General features: G+C 44.7%; 1 protein-coding gene across 15 annotated transcripts in view; it reads right to left on the bottom strand.

Moving 5' to 3' along the window:
- Rbfox1 (RNA binding fox-1 homolog 1) overlaps nucleotides 1–21,951 on the bottom strand; it is a 1,689,477-nt gene that overhangs the window by 48,044 nt on the left and 1,619,482 nt on the right. For all 15 annotated transcript variants that reach the window (XM_026780390.1, XM_026780381.1, XM_026780380.1 and 12 more), the window contains 2 exons: nucleotides 11,496–11,628; nucleotides 803–842 (listed from right to left, as the gene is read on the bottom strand). In XM_026780390.1, coding sequence (XP_026636191.1) covers nucleotides 803–842; nucleotides 11,496–11,628 — 173 coding nt within the window. The remainder of the gene's footprint in view (nucleotides 1–802; nucleotides 843–11,495; nucleotides 11,629–21,951) is intronic.

Raw genomic sequence — 21,951 nt, 5'->3', positions numbered from 1 at the left:
AGAGAGAGAGAGAGAGAGAGAGAGAGAGAGAGAGAGAGAGAGAGATTTAGAAAACGGACTCCTCTGCGGCCCACTTAGCTCAAACTCTGTTCCAAGGTTCTCTCATCACACCAGTGCGGCCCTGGGATCTAGACCAGGGCAGGGAAGGTTCACTGCGGTTCTGAAGATGAGACACATCTTTCTAAAGAGGAGTATCATGAGATGGGACCGATGAGCAAACAGCTCCACCCCAGAGAACTGTTCGGAGAGGGGAGAGGATGAGGGTTGCAGAGGAGAGGGCTGACCCTCCAGGCCCACACATTGCCATGGCAGGGGTTTAGTGCTGTGCTTGAAGAAAAGAGAGAAACGCAATATTCCTAGCACTGTGTCGATAAATAATTACACTTATAAGGAAAGCATGGAAAACTACCAACCATGAAAATCCCTTCCAGTTCGCAGCAGCTGGTAGCTACAGCTGTTGTTCTGAATATCAAACTGAAAACACAGAGAGCATATTGAGAACGGTAGAGAGCATGTCGCTGTGGGCGGAGCTTTTAATTTGGCAAGAGAGAAAAACCACCTTTTCTAATAGATGCAGTCGTGTTTATCTGTTCCAAAGTTGATCAAGTCCAAGTCATTAATTCCCCTCAAAGAGCAAGTCGCATGTCTTTTGAGCTCATGATCACCTTGAAAGACACACTACGGTGGGAACTCCTTGTTGACCAGGAAGGGGTAATCTGTCCCCACTGAGTTCAGAGCAAACTTGTATAAAGAATGACTCCTGGAGGTAAGGAGGATGACATGCACGTTAATGAATACTTACATAAATGTCTGCACCATAAAATCCATCCTGGTAAACAACACTGTAAAGATGCACACACAAAGAGAAACATTCGGATTAGTGCAGTTCCCCATGCAGACGCACCAACCCCCGCACGGGCCAGGTTAGTCTGCTCTCATGATCCGAAACACAGGAACGGAGGAGAGTGGCAAACTGATTAAGGAGGTTGGAGACAACAGCTGTCCATCAAATCGGGAACTTTAGGCTGCGGTTCCATGTTGGACCAGGGTCACAGTGCTTTTGCTTGGGCACCAAAATGAACTTCCCACTCTCAGAAGAAGGTGCATTGCATGGCTTAGAAAGGAAAAAGGACTGGTGTGCATTTCCCAGTGACCTACACAGGCCTGAGAGTCTTAACAATATTAAAGTTTGCAATCAAACCCCAGCTCCCATCCCCAACAAACACAAAACCCAGCATCTGTTTAAGAATGGGCTTGCAAGGGCAGGGACTCAGAGCAGAACACTTTGATGATGCCCTAGAACTGAATGGCCTCAGGGGGCACCCAGGTGGCTCAGATGGGGTCAGATATTTTCTTCTGTCAACATTTCATACAGTAGCATTACCTGTGGTAGTTCTGTCAGACTTTAATTGTCAGTATAACAGAAAACCTGTCTGTGTATCTGTGTGTAAACATATGCAGATATGCATGTGTGCAAAATATGTATGTTTTCAGATGCACAAATGTATGGGAGTGCATATATGTGTTTGTATGCATCAAGGCCTTATATATTTGTGAGTGAGGGGGGGTTCGGTTGTGTATGTGTAAGTATTCAAAGAAATCATATTCAGGCTAAGGCAAGATTCTACTTTATAACTAAATAAACCTAACTATATGGAAGCTTTGCATAGTGCACCCAGTCCCTGGACTTAGAATTCCCAGGAAGCCACTTCCAGGGGGCAAAGAATGATCTTGGGCTTCTCTGAGTTCCTTGGAATAGCAAGGCAAAGAAACTCATAGGAACACACATTCTCTTACTTAAGTATTTGAGTGGGTCTACCAAGGCCATATGTACGCTGGACACCTCGCAGGCTTTTGTGAGAACAGCAGATACCCTAGGTACAAAAGGCTGCGTTTCTAAACTTTTGCTTTCAGAGGGTGGTAGTCATCAGTAACCTCCCCTAGCATCTCCCCATGACATTTCTGGGTGATTTATGAGGCAGAGAATCAGCGAATTCATTGTTGAGTCAAGCCAGGGCCCTATTAGAAGCACAACTTTGATTCGAAAGGATTTCATGAGAAGAATGAGCACCCAGAAAAGCCAGGCAATTCAAGCCAGGGGAGAGAGCACTTCATCACCTAACCGCACATGCACACGCACACACAGCAGTGACACTGGCTTGCTGGAGAACACGAAAGCGCACTTCTTTCCCAGAGCTCTTTCGGAACTGATTGGCAAACCCCCAAGGACCATTATCCTTAAAGTGTGGCAGGGATGTCACACACTAAGGAGGTCAGTGGGAATGCCTTTCAGCTGTTGTTTGTGTTTGATCCTGGTGGGCTACAGTACACAGGAGCACTTGTCAAGCAGTGCTAAGCCCTAATCCAAAAGGCAGGCTGAGGTGTGTAGGGTCTTGAGCAGGCTTTGAATCTGTGTTTGGCATTAGCAACGTAAAAAGACACTGTCTGTTGTGGGGTCAGGAGGCAAGGTCAGCTCCTACCAACGGGCCTTAGAACAGATCTGATGAAAAGCAGGCAAGCAAGAGATAGTTACTCGGGGCCCCAGAGCACAGACTCGAGCCTTTGCTTCATTAAGACCACGTCTGTGCCAGGTTTCCATGCCATCATGCCTTTATTCATGCTACCACTTGGTTGCCAGTGTCTTTTCTACCAGTATCCTCATTCAAAATCAGCTAGATCAGCACTGAAGAGGCAGGCAAGGTGCAGAAACACAGACATCTATATCAAAGTGCTGCTTCCCCGGCAAATGGCTCCGCAATCGGAACAAAGTTGCTAAGACAGCTGAACTTGGTTAACTCTTTGCAAAATGGGAAAAGTGGTAGCCAAGGGGCTACCTCAAGGCACACACGTGCAAAGAGGTATAGGATTTAGCCAGGTGATGCTTTGGAAGTGATGCTCAGCATGTTTAACACTGAGGCAATAAGTTCTCTAAATTAGACCCAGGCTACCTGAAGCTGAGTTCCATGTGAGTCCATGTGTCCGACTCTCTATCTAGGCCGCTCATTAGGTTCCTCCCACTGTAAAAGGCATTTGTGCCTATGCTTTGTTTGGACATCGAGGCTGCTCTCATAGGAGTTCCACCTATTGCATCTCATCTAAGGTTTAATTTCTTATCTCAGGCCCAGAAGACATACAATAACTATGTATCCAGAGGATGGTATCCACTCCCTAGAGAGGAGCAGAAGACAGAGAGTCTTTCCTGTGTCAGCTCCAGGTAGAAATTAATCATTGGTCAGAGAATGATGTCTCCACTTGGGGCTTAGAGTCAGGGGTATAGTTAATTTGAAGACAGCACAAGCCTCTTGGTGAGACACTACCTTCTTATTTTATAATTATTACTGTTGTTGTTGGGGGCCTGAGGTTTGAAGCTTGTGTTGTTTGTGTATTCAGCTGTTAACGGTTGTTGACGTTAGAGGAAAAGAAAAGAGATAAGATTGAACAATCCTGGATCCTACCAGTAGAGAAAACTAGAGGGGTGTGGATAAATATTAATTATTTAAAAAAATATTAATCATGTAAATACGGGAAGCCTTGCATTTTCCCAAATGCCTACGGGATGGGCAAGGTCTGCTTTATTTTGTAGAAAATAGAGAGAAAAGCCAAACCTAGGCCTAGGAGGCTCAGGGGCACACAGCCTAGAGCAGGGGTGGAGACCCATGTCATGTGACTGAGACTTGGGTCTTACTCTGCCAAGGAGATAAGGAAGAGCTGAGCTGCGGTTGCTCCTTCCTCCAGAAACTGCTTGTGCATAGGGGTCATTGCCATGACAGTCTCCCCATCACTCTGTGTTAAGAGCTCCCAGACACCAAGAAAGAGCACACTGTGCTATTTGCCTTCTGGAGCCTTTCCTCTGACAAATAGCCCAGCTGCTGTGGTTTGCCCTCCACCATGGGCGATAGAAAGTTATTCTGAATCCTCTGATACCCCAAATTTCTGAGATGTGGAGTTGAAGGGAGACTGAGGGCAAGCTTCCTCATTCTGACAAGAGCAAACAAATGGAATGCAAGTATTGTCTTCCTGCACTGCAAGGATTCCTCTCCCCCAAGCACTGTGCTGGGCCATCGCAGGTGAGTCTCTCCCACCACTGCTCTCTAGAGGTCTAGAGTCCCCAGAGGGGGAAGTGCAGCCACAGCCATGCATCAGACTGCAGTCGCAGCTGCAGCCTTTGCTGCAGAATGGGAAGATGGGGGCACCATGAAAGAGCAAACAATAGGAAAGAGGCAGGGCCAGGGGAACCTGGAAGGACTTGCAGGCAGGCAGAAAGAATGGCAAGTGTGAGGAGCCATGGTTAGAGGTGTCTGGATCCTTGGAGGGCCTGGAGGAAGGGCACAGTTAGTGGCTTTGGGTCCCAAATGCCCTTTAGAAAGTGGTGGCTTCTGAGCAAAGAATTTCATCTGTTACCAAGCACAATGAGAAAGATTGCTCACTTGTGCCAAGTATATTTTGGAGGCACAAGGGAAACAGTGAGTGATATAACCTTCATGATGTTAATAACCCCGGGAATCTATGAGATGATACAGCCATCCTCATTTTACTGGTAGAGTAAAATAAACCTCCAGGAATGGGCTATCAGTTTTACAAAACTGCTATTTCCCCTAAGTTATTAGTCATAGCACAAGTATCATTCCTGAGATGACTCAGGTTCTCAGGATGACTGCTCTAAGATGGGCCCATCAAAGCACCCTGTGATCCTTACCATCCTCCCCCACCCCCACAATGGACAAGGCCCCCATTCCCTCCTAGACATGAATAAATTGACTTAACTAATAAATATTCTAGCCCAAGTATTTTCGTTCCATAGCGAAACTCTTAATGACATGGCAGGCAGTGGTGGTTGAACTTCAATGTGCCTAAGGTTCACCTGGGGGACTAACTGAAATATTGATAGCTGGGCCCTATACCCAGCCCAGAGCTATTGATTTAATAGATCTGGATAGAGTGGGTAGCTAAAGGATTTGTATTTCTTTCAGGTATTGGGCAATGTCACTGCTGGTAGTTCAAGCCTTAATTCACTATGCAGTCAAATACAATCTTGAACTTCTGATCTTCCTGCTTCAGCTCCCCCAGTGCTTTGAAAACAGGTGTGAACCACTATGCCAGGCCTTGCAATGCTAAGGATCAAGTCCAGGACTGTATGCACGTTAGGCGAGCATTCTGCAAATGCGGTGTCATTGCAGCTGCTAAGGTGCTGCTCTTGAGGCATGGTGAGTGTGGGAGAGCCCTTGCAGAGCTGAATGATCCTTTCCGGGAATGGCTCCCAGTGCTTTTCTAACGCCTCAGCCAACAGGTGCATTAAAATCCAGATACATATGTGGGAAAAGAAGATGGAGCTTCATGTGGTGTATGCAGCTATAGATACACAACGGTTCCCACACTGCAGAAGGGAATTGCTGTCATGCACAGAGCAGATGCAGTCCTATTTTAATGCAGAAATGGTCTGTCTAGTCATGCAAAGGTAATTGTGTTGCCTGTCAATCACTCTAGGCCTGCAATATGCTTTTGCACAAGCATGATGCAAATGCACAACTCATTTTCTTAAGGAAGTAATCATGGTAGTTAAATATTTGGATAGAGACAAGCAGGGAACGATCGCACTATAGCAAATTAGCTTACTTAAAAAAAAAGGAGGATGGACAAGAAGGAACAAAGGCAGAGGGTGCCCCAAACTAAGCAATCTGTTTGTGGAACGGTATATATGCCAACCACAAATGTATTTTTGTAGGAAAGACATTTAAAACCTCTTTTCTCGACTGACCTTTTTGTCTGGAAAATAAATTACATTTTTGAATATGTTCAAATGTAACTGTCTAGAATGGTTATCAGGTGGCTCCATGCACACACTGGGATTTGTACATAACTGTGCATGTGTTTGTATATGCACGTTTTCCCAGGGAAAGTACATATTTTTGAGAGGATTACCAAAAGAATCTGTGCAGGTCCTGCCCTCCCTGGAGCCAGTGCAAGTATGTGGGATGGAACACACCTTTCTTGTGCCCAGGGTGGGTTGATTATTATTCCCATGTGTGAGGTGGCAGGCTCCCAGGGACTTGCTGGTGTCTGAGCACAGGACCCTGAGACTCTGGATCCACATCTTCCTGGTGACCCTTGAATGGACTAGTGTTGGATGCTGAGGATTCATTACTTGCTGTGCAGGAACCTATGGCTGTGGTCTTGGGCAACTTTAAGAAACTTGCCCCTGGGGTGCTGTCTGATTTTTATTGTGGTGGTACTGAATTATCCTAAACTACTTTTCCAGGTAACTCTAGAAGCTGTGTGTGCAAGTACCCTAATAAGTTACTAGAGCATGTGCGGAATATCACAGTAATAAAAGACTGCAGTGGTTAATAGATGATTAATAGATTATCAACTAGACATGACCTAGAATCACCTCAAAACAATCCTCTGGGCATGTCTCTGAGAAACTTCTAGATTTGGTTAACTTTGGTGGGAGGAACCATCTTGGCTGTGGGCAATGCAGGTCCTGGGGTCTCAGAATGAACAGAAAGGAAAAAAGCCAAGAGAATACGAGCAAGCATTCATCCTCTCTGCTTTCTGACTGAGGTTGCAGCGTGTGCCGCGGCCTCACGCTCCCGCTGTCTTGCCTTCCCTGCTGTGGTGTACTGTATCCTGTGTGTGCCATGATAAAGCATTCCTTGCTTCCTTAAGATGCTTTTGTGTGACCTTTTGTAGTAGCAACAACAACAACAAAAATAACACATGTTATAAAGACCATAGAACAAAGACTAAAGCCCCATAGCCAGTGCTGGATGTTTAGCGAGTTTACATTTCCTGGAATGCTTCCTAAGGACAATATATTATATCACCATGCAACATACATAGTACACACTTGATAAACATCTACTTAATAATTACTTAGCGTGTCGTAAACCAACGCCTATGCTGCTGCTCCTCAAGCAATGGGGTTAGCCGCTGTGTCCTTTATGAGATGTTGTGCTGAGTCTAATGAGTGTGTATCCAATTCCACCTATATTGCTAGCCTGCAAGCTACTTTAAATGGCAACTTCATAGTGTAGAATTTCTCATGAATATGACTCATTGGATGATAGGACATTGTGGTTTCTCCAACAAAATGTCAGTAAAGACAGGGAGAAATAGGAAAAGCCTTATACAATGAACTCTGAGAAAGTCCACTAAATGAAGTACTATGCTTAGTACATGGAATCCACAAACTTTGGTGTGCCTCTCCCTAAGACTTTGCCTGTGCTTTGTGGGGGTAATATGAGGTTTGTGAAGTGCAGGGGCTCACTACTAAAGAGGTGAACTATCCACAAAGGAAGAGACACAAGATTAACCCTGCATCGCCTAAAAGGGAAGGGGGGAGCACTGAGTGAGGGGAGCATGGGCGACTTACAAAAACGTCAATAGTCATATCAACCTCGACAAGATTAGCTGCAGTCCAGCCAACATGTCCTAGCATTGGTCTTACTGAGCCGTAACCTTGTGGGACTCTTCCTATTTCATCCTTCGTCAACCCTACGGAGCTGGTGCGTGCTTTACTCTCCTATCAAGTGCACTGTGTTCCTTGTAGCTTTCCAGGGTGGTAAAATCCGATATTCACTCTCCAGAGTCTCATTCATTTACTATTGGCAGCTGGTAGCGAGTCGCTGGCTGTGTTTAGTGTTGTCTGCTTATTTCTTTGATCCCTCTATTGTCCACGGGCAGCAATATTGTTTCAGGAGTGATGATCATATGTTGATATTTCCAGATTGTTCTATTTAGGTATACCACAGAAAACAGAATAGGACCTCTTTATAATCTATGAAGTTTAACTGCTGGGAGGGCAGAAAACAGATCCAGATAGGAATGTCTTTAATGAGTTTCCTTGGATGCTTATATCAACGTTGGATCCCTTCAAGGATTATCCTGGGCTCCATAGAGGTAGCTATGAAGTTTTTGTTATACATCACATGTGTGAGTGTGAGAATGTGAGGGTGTGTATGTGTGTGTGTGTGTGTGTGACTGAATATGTGTATGTGACTGAATGTGTGTGTGTGTGTGTGTGTATGTGAGTGAGTGAGTGAGTGAGTGAGTGAATGTGTGTGTGTTTTCTATCAGAGAGAAAAAGTATGTAAGCCCATGTGGACCTAGAATAAAGAACATTTTTAGGGCTGTAAATTTTAGTAACATAGACTCCTATTGGAGTATAAAATATAGGTTGTAGGTAGATGCAACTTCATTTGGTGACAATAAGAAAAAAATTCTTCCTTAGTAAATATATTTTGTGAGGCAATGGCAGAAAAAAAGATGGAGATGGCTGGGTATATGGGTCCTCACAGGACAGGATCTTACTATGGCAGTTTGGAACAAATGGACATGATCTTGTCACCCGCATCTTCTCTTCTGGGAAGCCTTGTTTGAACACCCATGCTGAGCTAAGGACTCTTCCTTGGTAAACAGGCCTCTGTCTTACTATCTATCACGTCAATGGCAATAGTTGGCTTGTATATCGGGGTCCAGATCTCACGTGCAGAAATTCCTGTGAATGTGCTACAGGTAGCAGACAATGGGGCACAAAATGTGGCTGAATGGGGATGGAGGAAAGATGTCAGTCAAGCCTAGAAACCTTCCCCCAAAGGACTTTTGAGAGAGCAGCTCTGGGAATTCATAGTTTCCAGACCACCTCCCATCTGGTAGGTCAGGCCATGGGAACAGGCTTGGGTCTACAGCATCATTTCTCATTGGGTCAACTCAGAATCAGGTAACTCTTTCCTCTGGGACATCCATGTTCTCGGTACCAGGTTGTTTTCTTCAAAAGATGGCTCACCTTCCTTGTAATCTAAGCCAATGAATACAGAGGGGAAAGGGGGAACCAGGCACCTAACCAAATCTCCATTTTCACCAGTACTTTGTGTCTTACAGATACTTGATACCAGCCTTAGGTCTCCATGTGGAGAATCTTTTATAATGAATTAATTACCTAATTAATAATTTGTGTGTGTGTGTGTGTGTGTGTGTGTGTGTGTGTGTGTGTGTGTGTATGGTGCTCGCACACAAGTGTGCCTGTGAGTTTCTATGGAGGGCAAGGCAGGGCCTATGGCATTTCCTACCATCTCTACCCTACTATCTGGAGACAGGGGCTCACTGAACTGGAAAGCTTTTTCTTTTGTGCTCGTCTTGCTGGCTAGAGAGCTCCCAGAATCTGCCTATCTCCATCCTCCCAGTGCTGGGATTACAGGCATGCCTAGCCATGCCTAGTTTTTTTTTTTTTTTCTAACATGGGGTTAGATTCAAAGAGAAGTCTTAATGTTGGCAAAGCAATTGCTCTGAGTCAGTGAGCTATTGGTCCAGCTTCCGGCATTGAGAATTCTATTTTAACTTCTAATTCCAGAATTTCGGCCATAAGGTCATTCCCTGAGTGCAGTTCAGCTAAACGAACACTCTTTCCTCGGTACTTGACATTATTTGTGTTCTGTTGTGTGTTCTGTATAGACCAATGACACTATCAAGGAAGCAGAAGGGAACAGGTCACCAACGCAACCAGGACACTTAAGAGGACTCCTGGAATATCACATTTTCGTCCCTTCCAAAAGAGTCATAAACATGTCGTGTGCCATTTGGAAGTGCCTCCTTCTCCCTGGCAAACATGGCATTAATTAGTTATGCATGGTTATCCCTGGCAAAGAGCACATTCATTATAAGTTAGTAAATTCCAATTTTATAGCAGGTGGGTTATGTTGGGGGTTTTACAAACTGTTCATGGGAAGATAGGCCATATCATTTTACTTAATTTTTTTCCTTTTCAATATCGTAATGAGATACTGTCTAGGGGTCAGTATATATACAGAGAAGCTACAATTACCATGTACTAAGATGAAGATTTCCAGACAGAATAAAGTGTCATTTTACAGGTATGGCGCACGAATCTTTCTTTAGCACTAATGTGAACCCAGATGGTTGTTTAGCTGTTTCTGCACTGCCATATTTTTCATAACCCATGTATCAAATGGGCTCATGCTAGGTGGGCATTGTACTGGTTATAGAGTCAAAGGTCCTTTAGATGATAGATGGATGCACTGGGGGCATGGGAGACAGTAAAGCTGGTTGTCTCTTACTTTGTAATCATCCCCAGCCTCTCTCGTCATTTTGACCCACTAAGAAGCCCTGCACTGACTAGCGCTAATCTTCCTCCTCCTCTTGCCTTTTTGCTCCTGTTTTGATGATTCTTCCCAGCCTCCTTCCTGCATCGTCTCCAGCCTGCTTCAGCTCTTTGGCTTTTCACACCCTTCATATGGGCTCTGTGCAGTGGGCGGGATATGAATAAATAACAAGAGTATTTCCTTTGTCATCTGTACAGCGAGGGAGCTGGGGTAATTCAGGCTTCCTAAAGGATGCCGCAAAGCTTTTAAGAAAATGCATTTAACCCTGTATATATGATCACGAGCACAGACATATTCTTTCTGTAAATGAGAAAGCTAGTCCTTGGCCGGCAGAAGCTCATACCAGATTGTCCTTAGTATAACCGAATCATCTATGCATCTGGAGAAGTAAGTGGAGCACAAAGCAGACTGTGAGCCAGGCAATGCTTTGCCCTGAGAGTAGGGATAACCTAAGGACCATGGTATGTTTAAGCAACATGTCTGGAGTCTATCCACTAGATACCATCACCTGCATCTACCCTGTTGGACCAATCAAAAATATCCTAGACCTGCTGCTGCCTCAGAGGCACCCTCTCTCTTCATGCCCAGAGGTGGAGGAATGCTCTTCCAAGATCCCTAATGGAGAATGGAGGAAGTGCCATTTCTGGGTGGTTTATGTTAGTCAATCTTTCTTTCCCTGCCTCCATCCCCCTTCCCTCCTTCTTTCCTTCCTCTCTTCCCAACCATTCCTAGATCTTTAGTCGTCAGTAACAACATCCAATCACAGAAGGCCTCAGTTGGCAGTAAGAAACAAATCCATTCTCAGTTTCCCTATGGAGGAGAAAGACTATGCTGGGCTATTTTGGAAAATGTAAGTAAAAGGCCAATTAGCTATAATTTCATTCCTGTCTGGAATGTTGGGTGTGACTCAACACCTAATCTTCTCAGGCAAAAGTTCATCTGCCTGGGAGTGCAAAGTGTGTACGGGAGGGGAGCAAGATCACCCCAGTGATTTTTATGTATGGGAAACCTCATGTCCCTTTGAATTCAAGGGGTAAATGTAGTCCAACCTCCTTAATAACCAGATGCTTGCAGTCATCAGAAATACATCTCTGGCTGTAACCATTTCTCTGTTCTCCAGCATTCAGTCTCAAAGAGAATTTACATAACAACATGTGACACGTAGAATGCTTAAAGGCACCAACCATGACCAGACAAATTACACTCATTTTTCAACACTCTTTGCAAGGTGCTCTGCAGCAGGCGCATGGTAGGCTGCATGCTGAGGAGGTTCTGGTGGGGTGGTCAAGACCATCATGCGCTCGCAAACACTCCGTGCCTCTGGGGAGAGAGAGCAGGTGCAGGGAGGCCCCCCTCCCAGGAGGGTGCGGCACTTACCCGCCATAGGCCGGGATTGGGGGTGGGGGCGCTGCAGCCCTGAAGGTGTTGTACACGGTGCGGCCGCGGCCCCTCAGGTGGGCCCCTCGGTATGCAGCTGCAGCAGTGGCGGCTGGATATGGAAAGCCAGGCACTATGGGAGAGAGGGGAGAAGGAAAAGCAGGATACCGTGAGATGCACATGTAGTCTGGTGAGGACCGTTTTCCCAGCCCTGTTTGTGCCGGGTCTACCCTTTCTCAGTAAGATTCAAAGGGCAAACAGCAGAGCAGCAAGACTGGAAACAAACGTAGTGAGTATGGCTTGGGTATGACAGCGGTTTCTGACCATGAGGATATAAGAAATGACAGACATTTATAGAGAATTTCTAAGGACAGGAGAAACCTCACAGCTTTTTGGAAAACGTGCTTGTATAGACATGATTTTGAATATATCCTCTTATCCTGGATATATATATATATATACATATGCATGTGTGTGCATATGTTCTTATTTGTGTGTATGCAAATATTCATATATTTGTATATCTACACATATACACACATTTTTCTATTTCCTGGCAGTTGTCTCGGAGGCCAAACTGCATTGAATTAAGAGTTAATTATTTTTTCTCATAATTTCCCCCTATATTTATTCATATTCTACACTCCTTTTATATTCATACCTGGCTTGTCACAAATTTAACTTTTTGTGGGGGAAATTGTTAGGTTGGAATGTAAGGCTTTAGACATTCTTGCTAGCCTAGTACTCCTCCCTTGAACAGCATCTCGGTCTTTGCCAGGAAGGTTTGTTTGAGGCATTCTTGCAGATGTGTGCTGTGAGTGTGAAAACTGCTTATGTCCTCAATGGTTTACCAGCATGGCATAAGCCCCTAAGCATCAGTGCACATATGCCTGTATCTGCACATAGGAATCTGACAACTACCTGTTGGGAAGAAGTGGGTACCTGGGTTCTCTTGTCTAGGGACACAATATCAGGCGTGATGAAGACTTGGGAGAGGAACGATGAATGGCAACTCCTCAAGTCTTAAATTCCTCTCGGGTGGCCGTTCCACCCATACATGCTGATAGGAACTCCTCAGCAAGGTCCAAACAGCCATTAGGAAAAGAATCTGCCTCTAGCTTCCCAGTCTCTTGCTAAGCCTCACAGTGCTACCTATGCTGACTCCCCAGCACACCTAAAAAGCACTGTACCCCAAACCTTATCCCATACAGAGACTGAATTCCTGGAAAATTTATATGAAAAACAACTGTTTGTAAAAGCTACAGTAGGGACCCAGGGAGCAGAAACGAGAGGCACAATAGGAAGTCTGTAACAGCCTCACACACCCAATTCTTTCCCAGGCTTCTGCAGGGCTTCTGACCAAGTGAGAGCATACTCATTTATACCACACTAAAGATATTCTCCACCTGGTATCCACACTGCCAGGACGGACCCACACCCCTTCCAACCATCACTTTCAGACAGAAGACTTCTGCCCCAGTTATCTTACATTCGAGAGTCTTTCCCACCTGGGTGAGTGTTGTGGGAGCAGCACAAAAAGAAAATTAGAAAGTACGTCGGAAAGGTGTGCAGGAACCCCCAGGAAGTACCTGCTCTCTAGGAGGTGCCACCGTGACTCTGGAGGCCTTAGAGCAAAGCCTTCTCTCTAGGTATAAGAGTGGGCTTGTGCCTATGTGGTGGGTGAGCCAGGGCCTTCCATGGTTCTGCATGCATTCTTAGCAGGGATTATTCCCTTGAAGTGAAGATCAGCTGTCAGTGATGGTCTGGAATTTGGTCCACATCCTTGAACAGGGGCTTTTATGGCACTTTTCTTTGCAGCATGAGTAAAATGCTAAGATTGCAGAACAAAGCCAGATGGACTTTATCTTCCTTTTTCTGCCTGAGGTTTATGTTGGACTGTTTCTATGATTTTGATTATCAACAAATTGTGCAAGCTTATGAAACTCTCATGCTAGTCCCCAGCACCCAAGTTTCAACCAAAATGGCAGAAATGGAGGAAGCAGGAAATGCTGAGCTCATTCAAGCCTAGGGCTATGAAACACAAGAGATGCTCACTTCAGGACAGGGAGATGCTTGGGAATGCTTCCATCCCTGACTCCATTTCACCATTATTTAAACAAAATTTTTCATAGAATGTTTTGCATTTTGAAAATAAGGAAAATGAGAAATGTTAAGTCTGGTTGAGCAGCTGGCTTGTTGTGTGCAGGCACTTAGTAATAATGCTGACCCATTTATCTCCCCCCCCCCATTCCTGCTATGGAGCCACAGGAGCGAGGCCAGCTCTCCCTCGGGTGATGAGCCTGCTTGAGGGTCCAGCTGTGGAGACGAGATGCCACGTGAAGCAGAAGCTCGACACTGGAATGAAGACAGCAAGCGTGGTCAGTGTGCAGAGCCGGGTCTCTATTCTGAGACCCTCTGCTTTTCTCGGGTGGGATAACTGCCACCTGGAGATACTGAGATGAGGCTCTGGCTCTGCTGAGCAAAGCTCACTAGAGAATGTGACGAAAGTGAGGGAAGGAAGAAGGGGGGGAATAGTGCTTGGACACCCATTCCTCTCATTCTCCCCTAACTCCTGCCTCCTTCTCCTCTCTTCCTCCCTCCCACTATTCCTCTTTCCTTCCCCCCCCACTTCCTTCCATTTTTATATTCATCTTCTCTTTTCTTTCATTGCTTCTTTTCTTCATTTTCATCTTTCCTTTGTATGCTCCCACATACATAAAACTTCTTTCTGAAGACAGAAGCTCTGGGCCTCCCACATCCTAATCAAGTAGCTTGGATTGTATGAAGACAGAAGAAAGCACTCTTGTTTGGTGCTAGAGAGCCAGCTCCATTAGGGTAGGGCTCTCCATCTGCCCTGCTCTTTGATTTGGAAGAGTACGTAACTGAATTCCACCCCAACCTTGGTCATTCTCTGGTACCTAACTGCCTCCTTACTTCTAGGGGAGCATGGCCCCTCTTCTTCACTGTCTACTTCCCATCGCTGCCCAGAATTACAAATAAACAAACAGCACAAGTGATAGAGTTTGTCATGAGCCCTAGAAAGATCATCTCTACTGTGGTCCTAAGGGATGCTGAGCTGATCCACAGATGCTACTAAGTACAGAATCCACAAGTTTCCAGCAGAAAGAAAGACTGCTTGAATAAACATAACATTTAGAAGAATCCTCAATTTAAGTCACTTTGATTTTAGGGTAGACAGCATAGTTCAAAAATGGTTCTAGGGCTCGGTAAGGAAAGTGCTTGCTGTCAAAGCACAGGGAATTGGGTTTTTGAGCCTAAGAATCCATATTTTAAAACAAAACACAGGCATCTAGTCTCAGCACTGAAGAAGTGCAGTGGGGGCTGGATGTCTGACAATTGCTGGCGAGCCAGCCTAACCTAAGCAGTCAGTCCCAGACCATGAGTGACCCTGCCTGAAAATAGCGAGGTGCCTGGCTCTTCAGGAGGATCAGAACCCGAGTTTACCCACAGGTATGCACACTCCCTCCCACTGACTCTACACCCAAGATGTTGCTTATTCTGGGTAAACTTTCCCAGATAGGTAGTACCTACCACAAGCTACTATGCCACTCCATCCAACCAGCCCATAAACAATGTCCTTCCTGCCCAGCAACAGCTCTCCCTGAGCACAGCAATTCCGTGCAACAAACAAGTTAATGTCTATCCATATGATAGGACTTTTGGAGTCACTGCTTGTGTTTCTTCCCTTCTTTCAATGTTTTTCTCCCACCACTGATGATGACAGCATAGCTATCATGTGACACAAAGTCACACTTCAGTTTCAAGGACAAAGAACACGTCTTTTCATCAGGCTTCATCTATAATGATAGGACAGAAAAGGTGGAAAGCTTCTTACTTGCAGACTGGGCATGTGTTTACAAATGCTGATAGGTGGTCAGTGTGTATTTGAAGCAATTGCCTTGGCAGATAATCCAGGCACAGATATATTCTACAGATAGAGAGGGAAATACCTCTCAATGATTCATTTCCTTCATGATGCAACACTTATCTTACTTAGTAAAAAATATTTTATTATCTATGTACACTTTGGTTCAAGAATTTACATCCATTAAGTAGATAAAAAATGATTGGTAAATGCAATGTAGGGCCAAACCAAAAAAAAAAAAAAAAAAACACATATCCTCTCTATTTCTGTAATCAAGTAAGCTGGCATTAAAATAAAACACATAAAAGTCACCTTGGCTAATCTTTCTATATAAGATGGGTTTGGTGGTTCCTACCTGTAATCCCAACACTTACAAAGCTGAGGCAGGAGAATTGCAAACATTGAGGCCACCCTGAGCTAGATAATGAGATCCTGTCTCAAAGAAACAAAATAAAAAACAAAAAGATGTCGACTTACAGGCATCTTTAGAACTGTAACTTTTGCCTTGGCTCCCCTACCCCATAGATAACTTGAGGTTATTAAACACCTAAATAAAACCACCACTAAATGACAAAGGGAGCATTCAGGTTGATTTGTGGATGCAGAATTCAATTCTGGATTTCCTACTGGGTGGAGAAGATGAGGGAGGGAAAACTCATACATACCCTCTTAAACCTGTGTAGCATGAATCAAAGTTTGGAAAGTCGGGTGTCAACAAAGCAAAATTGGATTTAGCTCATAAGCTGCGATGGAACACCAGAAAAGCACAGGGCAGAATCAAAAATCCTCTAGGTGTCTGACATATCTCCATTTCCAGCTCCACCCAGCCCCAACCGAAGCCCTTCAGATAGAGAGATGGATGACAGCAGGTACATGGGGTGGGGTGTCACCTCGCCCTTGGAAATAGGAGTCTTCCTACACTGTGGATACTCAGTGGAACAGAAGATTAAGGGAAGGAGAAAGAGGCACTCTGTGAAACTCAAGCATCAAGGCAAATCAAGGGTTTTAAATGGAAGACATTTCGGTGTATCAACCAGCCAAATGAGACATTTACAGAAGTGTCTACTGCTTCCTGCCTATGTCTCCCTCAAAGACAAAGCTCTCACCTTCAATGAGCTTCACGTTCATGTATTTACAGTGACTAGTACCTTCTCCCTCTTCATCTCGTTTATGAACATGGTGCTTACCTTGGAAAATAAACACAAATGAGATAATTTCACCAGCCTGGAAATCCCACGAGAAGAAACACAAAGCCAGTGGAAAATACTTGAGGGTTATAAACTGCATATTAAAGTTTTAGAGCCTGGGAGAGGCAGAAGAATAGCAGATGCAAACCCCGACAGGGGGCAGATTCTGCAACAGAGCCATAAAAATATACAGCCCGCTTTAATGGGCAATTATTCTTCGCATTTGTGTGCTGGGTTGAATTTGCATGAGATTGCCAGATGCCCTGGTAAAGGTGTTGCCATCAGAGTGGGTTCCTTTTGTCTTGTGCCTTCTACCCCCTTGCATCCAGAAGCCTCGCTGGTTTTCCCATCCTTTCAAGACAAAAAAGCACAAATGCACACCCTAACCTGTAGGCGAATTATTCTGCAGACCATGGATGGTGGGGAACATTCAAATGCTTGAACTTAGGGGTGCAGATGTGCCTTTGACAGCAGGTTCGGGGAATCCCTTGTGGCGGGGACTCACATTTCATGTGTCAGACTATAAATTATGATACAGACACATTGGGGTGCCATAAGCAGCCCGCCTAGCTCCTGAGAGGCAGGGCATTGTGCAGTAAACATCTCCATGAGAGGTCTAAAAATCGGATTATTTTTTTTCAAATGGCCAAAAATACTAACTTCTGTTTTCAAAATGAATCCAAAATTCAAGTCCACCAATCTGGTTTGGGACACAGGGTTGACACGAGACCACATCACTTCTTTTTAAGCAGAATTTGGTAGCAAAGGGAACATGGTAGGGCGCATTAAGTTCTAGGTTAATATAGAAAGGTCCTCTTTTAACCCAGTAATTTTAGGGCTTGGGAGAAATGGGATTTTTTTTTTCTTTCTGTCATTTACAAAAGGATCCCAAACAGCTGCTTAGTCTACAGAATTTCTGGTACTTCTCACTCACAAGTATTTATGTCTGAAACCTCCATTTGGGGTCCACTCTTGTTCAGCATAAATGATGTTAAACGCTGCTGCTCAGAAGTGAATACATCTACATTTTGGACAAACTGGTTCCTTATAGGACATCCTCATTTGAAATGCATTGAGTGGGGAAACAAAAAAATTTCTAATTAATGTACAACTCTAATCACCATTCCCCACATGGAAGAGTAATTTTTCACTGTTCATTTGCTTGGTTTAATCTCAAACCTGACATAACAGAAACGCAATGCCCTATAAATCTCCACTCATTCCTTTCTTTAATATTCATATTCCATTGAACTGCAGAGGCTGGTTGCCGCATGCTACCACAGCATCCGAGAGCGTCGATAAAAATATTGTGAAAGGCGAGATGTGTTTCTTGCTGGCTGCGCCGGCCATTTATGGGGGGGGGCACAATAAATGGCTGGTGGATTGTCCCTGGCTGGCTGGCTGGTGGGTGATTAGTGATTAATTACCTTGCAGCAAATTGACACGGCACCAGGAAATTGACACAGGCCTGATTAATTAACTTTTTATGGGCGGTAGTTACTCACAAAACACTGCGTACCATAATTGAATCTCTTTACATAACAGTCATGGTACAAAAGTTTTAGTCAAATCCAAATTAGCCAGAAGTTTCTAAGGCTGCTTGGGTCTGATTAGGATGTGTCTGTAAGAACTGGCAAGAATTTGAACTTGGAGAGAGATGTGTGGTCTTGAAAGGAGGTGGGGAGGGGGCACATTGACGCCGTTTCAGCTTGACTGCCAAGGCAAAATGTATTGATCTAAGTCTTTACTTCAGCTAGACTTGGAAGGGAGACTGAGATGTCTCATTTTTCTCCTGCTTCATGTGGCTGCTGCCTCTGAGTGGCTCCGGCAGATTCTTTTCCTTTTGTTTCATCTATGAAGATTCCATGAGGCAAATTTTGTTCTGCTGCTGGGCTCCATCTTTTCACGTCATCTCTCACATCTTGTCCCTTGATGCTGATACCACCACATCCTCCACAGTCATATTTCCTCTCCCTATAGTTTTTTTTCTTGCTGCTTTTTTGACTGACACACCCTTCTATGGCTCTCCATCAGACTAGCCTGAGAACTATACTTTGGGGACTACTGTGTCTCTAACATGGACAAAATGTTCTGGCACAAGGAAATCACTGAAATGTTCTGACTATATCGCCAGATTCTGCAGCAGTTGTGTTCGAGGGAAAACGGACTGGGTGGCTAATCCTAACCGTGAATCTGGAAGTCTTAAGATGCGGCCTAGGCAGGTGGTTCACTCCAAGGACAAAGCCTCGTTTACTTACGATGCCAGTGCTGAGAGATTCTGGATCTCACTTGTCTAAACCCTGGGCAGAGATAACTGGAGCAATCCTAGCAAAGATGTGATCACAGTTGGCAGAATTTTAGCCTGTGAGACTCCATTATCAGATGGAAGAGATTCAACTGCACGATAGCAGCTAGCTTTTATTAACACTTGCTAATTGCCAGATGCACAGATTAACCCATTAGCTCTTCAAGAAACCATATGAATCTGGAGGATTGCTATTTTTTCTTTTGCTTTTTTGCTTTTTGGGGAGCGATTTGGAGTCTAGAACAAGTCTGCAACTTCCTCTCCAAAGTTGAGCCCCTGAGTCTTATGCTTTTATCCAACCCCAAGGTATTACCCAGTCCATTTTCTACTGTGCTTTCTGTCTCTGTCTCTGTCTCTCTCTCTCTCTCTCTCTCTCTGTCTCTCTCTCTCTCTTTTTGGAAGATAGTCCAATGTGGCTTTCTTCCTATTCCCTGCACAGCTGAAATATCCTCTGCTGTGTTTTTAGCTCATCTGACAGATTCAGCCTCAATCCATCATGCATTGGGTGAAATCCAATCCATCATGAAAGCAGGGGACTCCTTTGACAAACTTCCTGAAGATCTCAGTATATTCCTTGTTGGGGGAGGGACTATGCCATCATTGCCCTGTGTGTTTATAGTCTGATATTTCAAGACACTTGCGAAAGCTTCAATGCTCTTCCACTAATTGGGTGCACTTCACAGAGATGATCATTTATATTGATAAAAATCTAAAAGTATCTTATTTCCCCTCCCTACTGGAATTTATCTACAGATCTGGATATACGTCAGGGGTATATACATAAACTATCCAGCATATTGAGATGTATAAGTAGCAACTAGGGTTAGGGCCATGTCAGTAGAGGTCTCATTTGTACACACAAATCTAGTTATTATAAGTTCATGGTAATTCAATTCTGCTACAACTTCTGAGTTTGAAAGATTGGAATAAGAAATATATTTGCAGGCCTGGGAGATGGCTTACCAGTAGAGGAATATCCTGCAAGCAAGGAGGATCCCAGTTCAATCCCAAGAACTCATATTAAATAGCCATACGGTGACATAAGCCTTTAATCCAAACACTTGGGAGGTAGCCACAGACAGATCCCTGGGCCTCACCTCACTGGTCTGTCAGACTAGCCAAATCAGTGAGTTTCTGGTTCTGGGAGAAACCCTGTCTCAAAAACTCAGGTGAAGAAAGACAGAGGAAGATGCTTAAGTCCACCTCTATTCTCTACATGTGTGCACATATGTGCACACACAGGTACGCACACACTCACACCCATGATAAAACTCATTTCAAAAGCTGGGACGATTTGAATATAAAACTAATTTACCACCCAGGGCTGCTGCATTTATTGTCCTATATGTAACTGATTTGTTAATTCCACTCTCACATACCATTTCACCCACAGCTTGGTTTGAAATAACTATCCTGCTCGTACATAAATGGATGAGCTAGAAGAAAACCAGGCACAACGAACACGCGGGATTTGTTTTGGATCGCAGGATTGGTGTTGCTCAAGCAGAAGGATTTTTTCACCCCAAAACAGCCCATTTTGAAAGGCAGAACAAAAGCCACACTCGTTACCCATGCACAGGAATATTCTCAAATCATTCATCTGTGTGAGGCTGAGCAGGAATGCAGCTTTGGTCTCACTAACTGCCCCACTGTTCCCACTTCCTGCGTAACCTAGCATGTTTCTCTCCTGTGCTACAAATAGCAGGGTTAATGCAGCAGATGCATAGCGGGCGCTGCCAGGCTGTGGGGGCTGCAGTCCCACACCTTCTGTGGAAGAGGTCCTTGTGATCTCTCTGACTCACAGGCATTGACAGACCTCCCCCAGGCAAGATTTTGGTAACATTTCATTCAACAAAATGGAAATGAATCTCCATCTTGGAGTGTTTAACTTGGCAGCACTGTAGCGGGCATTTGCAAAAGTGCTCTCTGTTGTTGGAGGGAACAGAAAAGCTGGAATCTATTTTAATTTAGATGGAGCCATTTGCCATAATCTCTTAGTTTGACGGAATCAGTACCAGTGTCAACTCGGTTTTATTTTTTTTTATCCCCCAGGAAGCCAAGGGGGGAGAAAAAGAAACCAAATACTTTGTATAAATAATGACTTTATCGAGTGCATATATATACAGTAAAGGTTCAATTGTTAAATCATTCATGATCTATCTAACAGCTGGCCGGAACAGTGAGCTCGATGGATTGCCTCTCAAGGTAGGAAGCAGGGCAAGTGAGATAAATTAGCTGCCTTATGCTGGGCTGGATTTCCCATGTTTCTCTGGGGCGGCTACAGCTCTTGAGCTTGAGGTCCTTAGAGGGGGGCTGGCAGTGACTCACAAGACAGGTATGAGATGCAAATGCATGTGTTCATTTCACACCCAGCCATCACTGTGAGGGGAGCTGTTCTGTCTGTCAGGGTTTGAGGCCATCTGCCTTTCAGTGGCTGCATTTAACTTAAAACAGAACAAAAATCCCCGCAAAAACAAAAACTGAGTCTAAGCCTCTTATCAACACCCAAAGCAAACCTGTAGGACAGGTGCCATCTGCAGCAGCTGATCGCATGCCTGCGTCAGGGGCTGGCATCCTGAGGCCGTCTTACAGACAGACTGAAGGAGGGCCATTTGGAGAGTGTCCAGTTGTCCAGTCAGCACACACACACAACCTTCCTAATTAGGTTCTGTGGGAAGTCAGTCTGTTTTGTGAGTAGCGGTTATGACTCCGGAAGTCTGGAAAAAACTTACATCGTCATTTCTTTTAATGCCCACATATAAGTAAGTGTCCAAGACGACAGCCGGCGGCATCCCGGCTACCACACAGGCAGATCATGCTGCCTATAACCCCCGTCTTTTCTCTATGTTATGGGAGAGTGCCGTGAGGATTTTGTGACGCCAGTGATGGGAACCAGGACGTGTTAGTGGAAACTAGGACACGGTAGTTTGAGGCGATTGCTGCGTGGAAGGCTGGGGTGGAGGGGCAGAATACACGAGCATGCACAGGCCAGGCTAGGTAACCTCCGGGTGTCATTCCATAGGTGTTTTGTGTTTTTAAGACAGGGTCTCTCACAGGGTTGGAACTAGTCAACATCAC

Source organism: Microtus ochrogaster, chromosome 7, assembly GCF_000317375.1.
Source record: "Microtus ochrogaster isolate Prairie Vole_2 chromosome 7, MicOch1.0, whole genome shotgun sequence".
Classification (NCBI taxonomy): Eukaryota; Metazoa; Chordata; class Mammalia; order Rodentia; family Cricetidae; genus Microtus; species Microtus ochrogaster.
The sequence above is the reverse complement of the archived record's forward strand: the minus strand, read 5'-3'. Positions and strand labels throughout refer to the sequence as shown.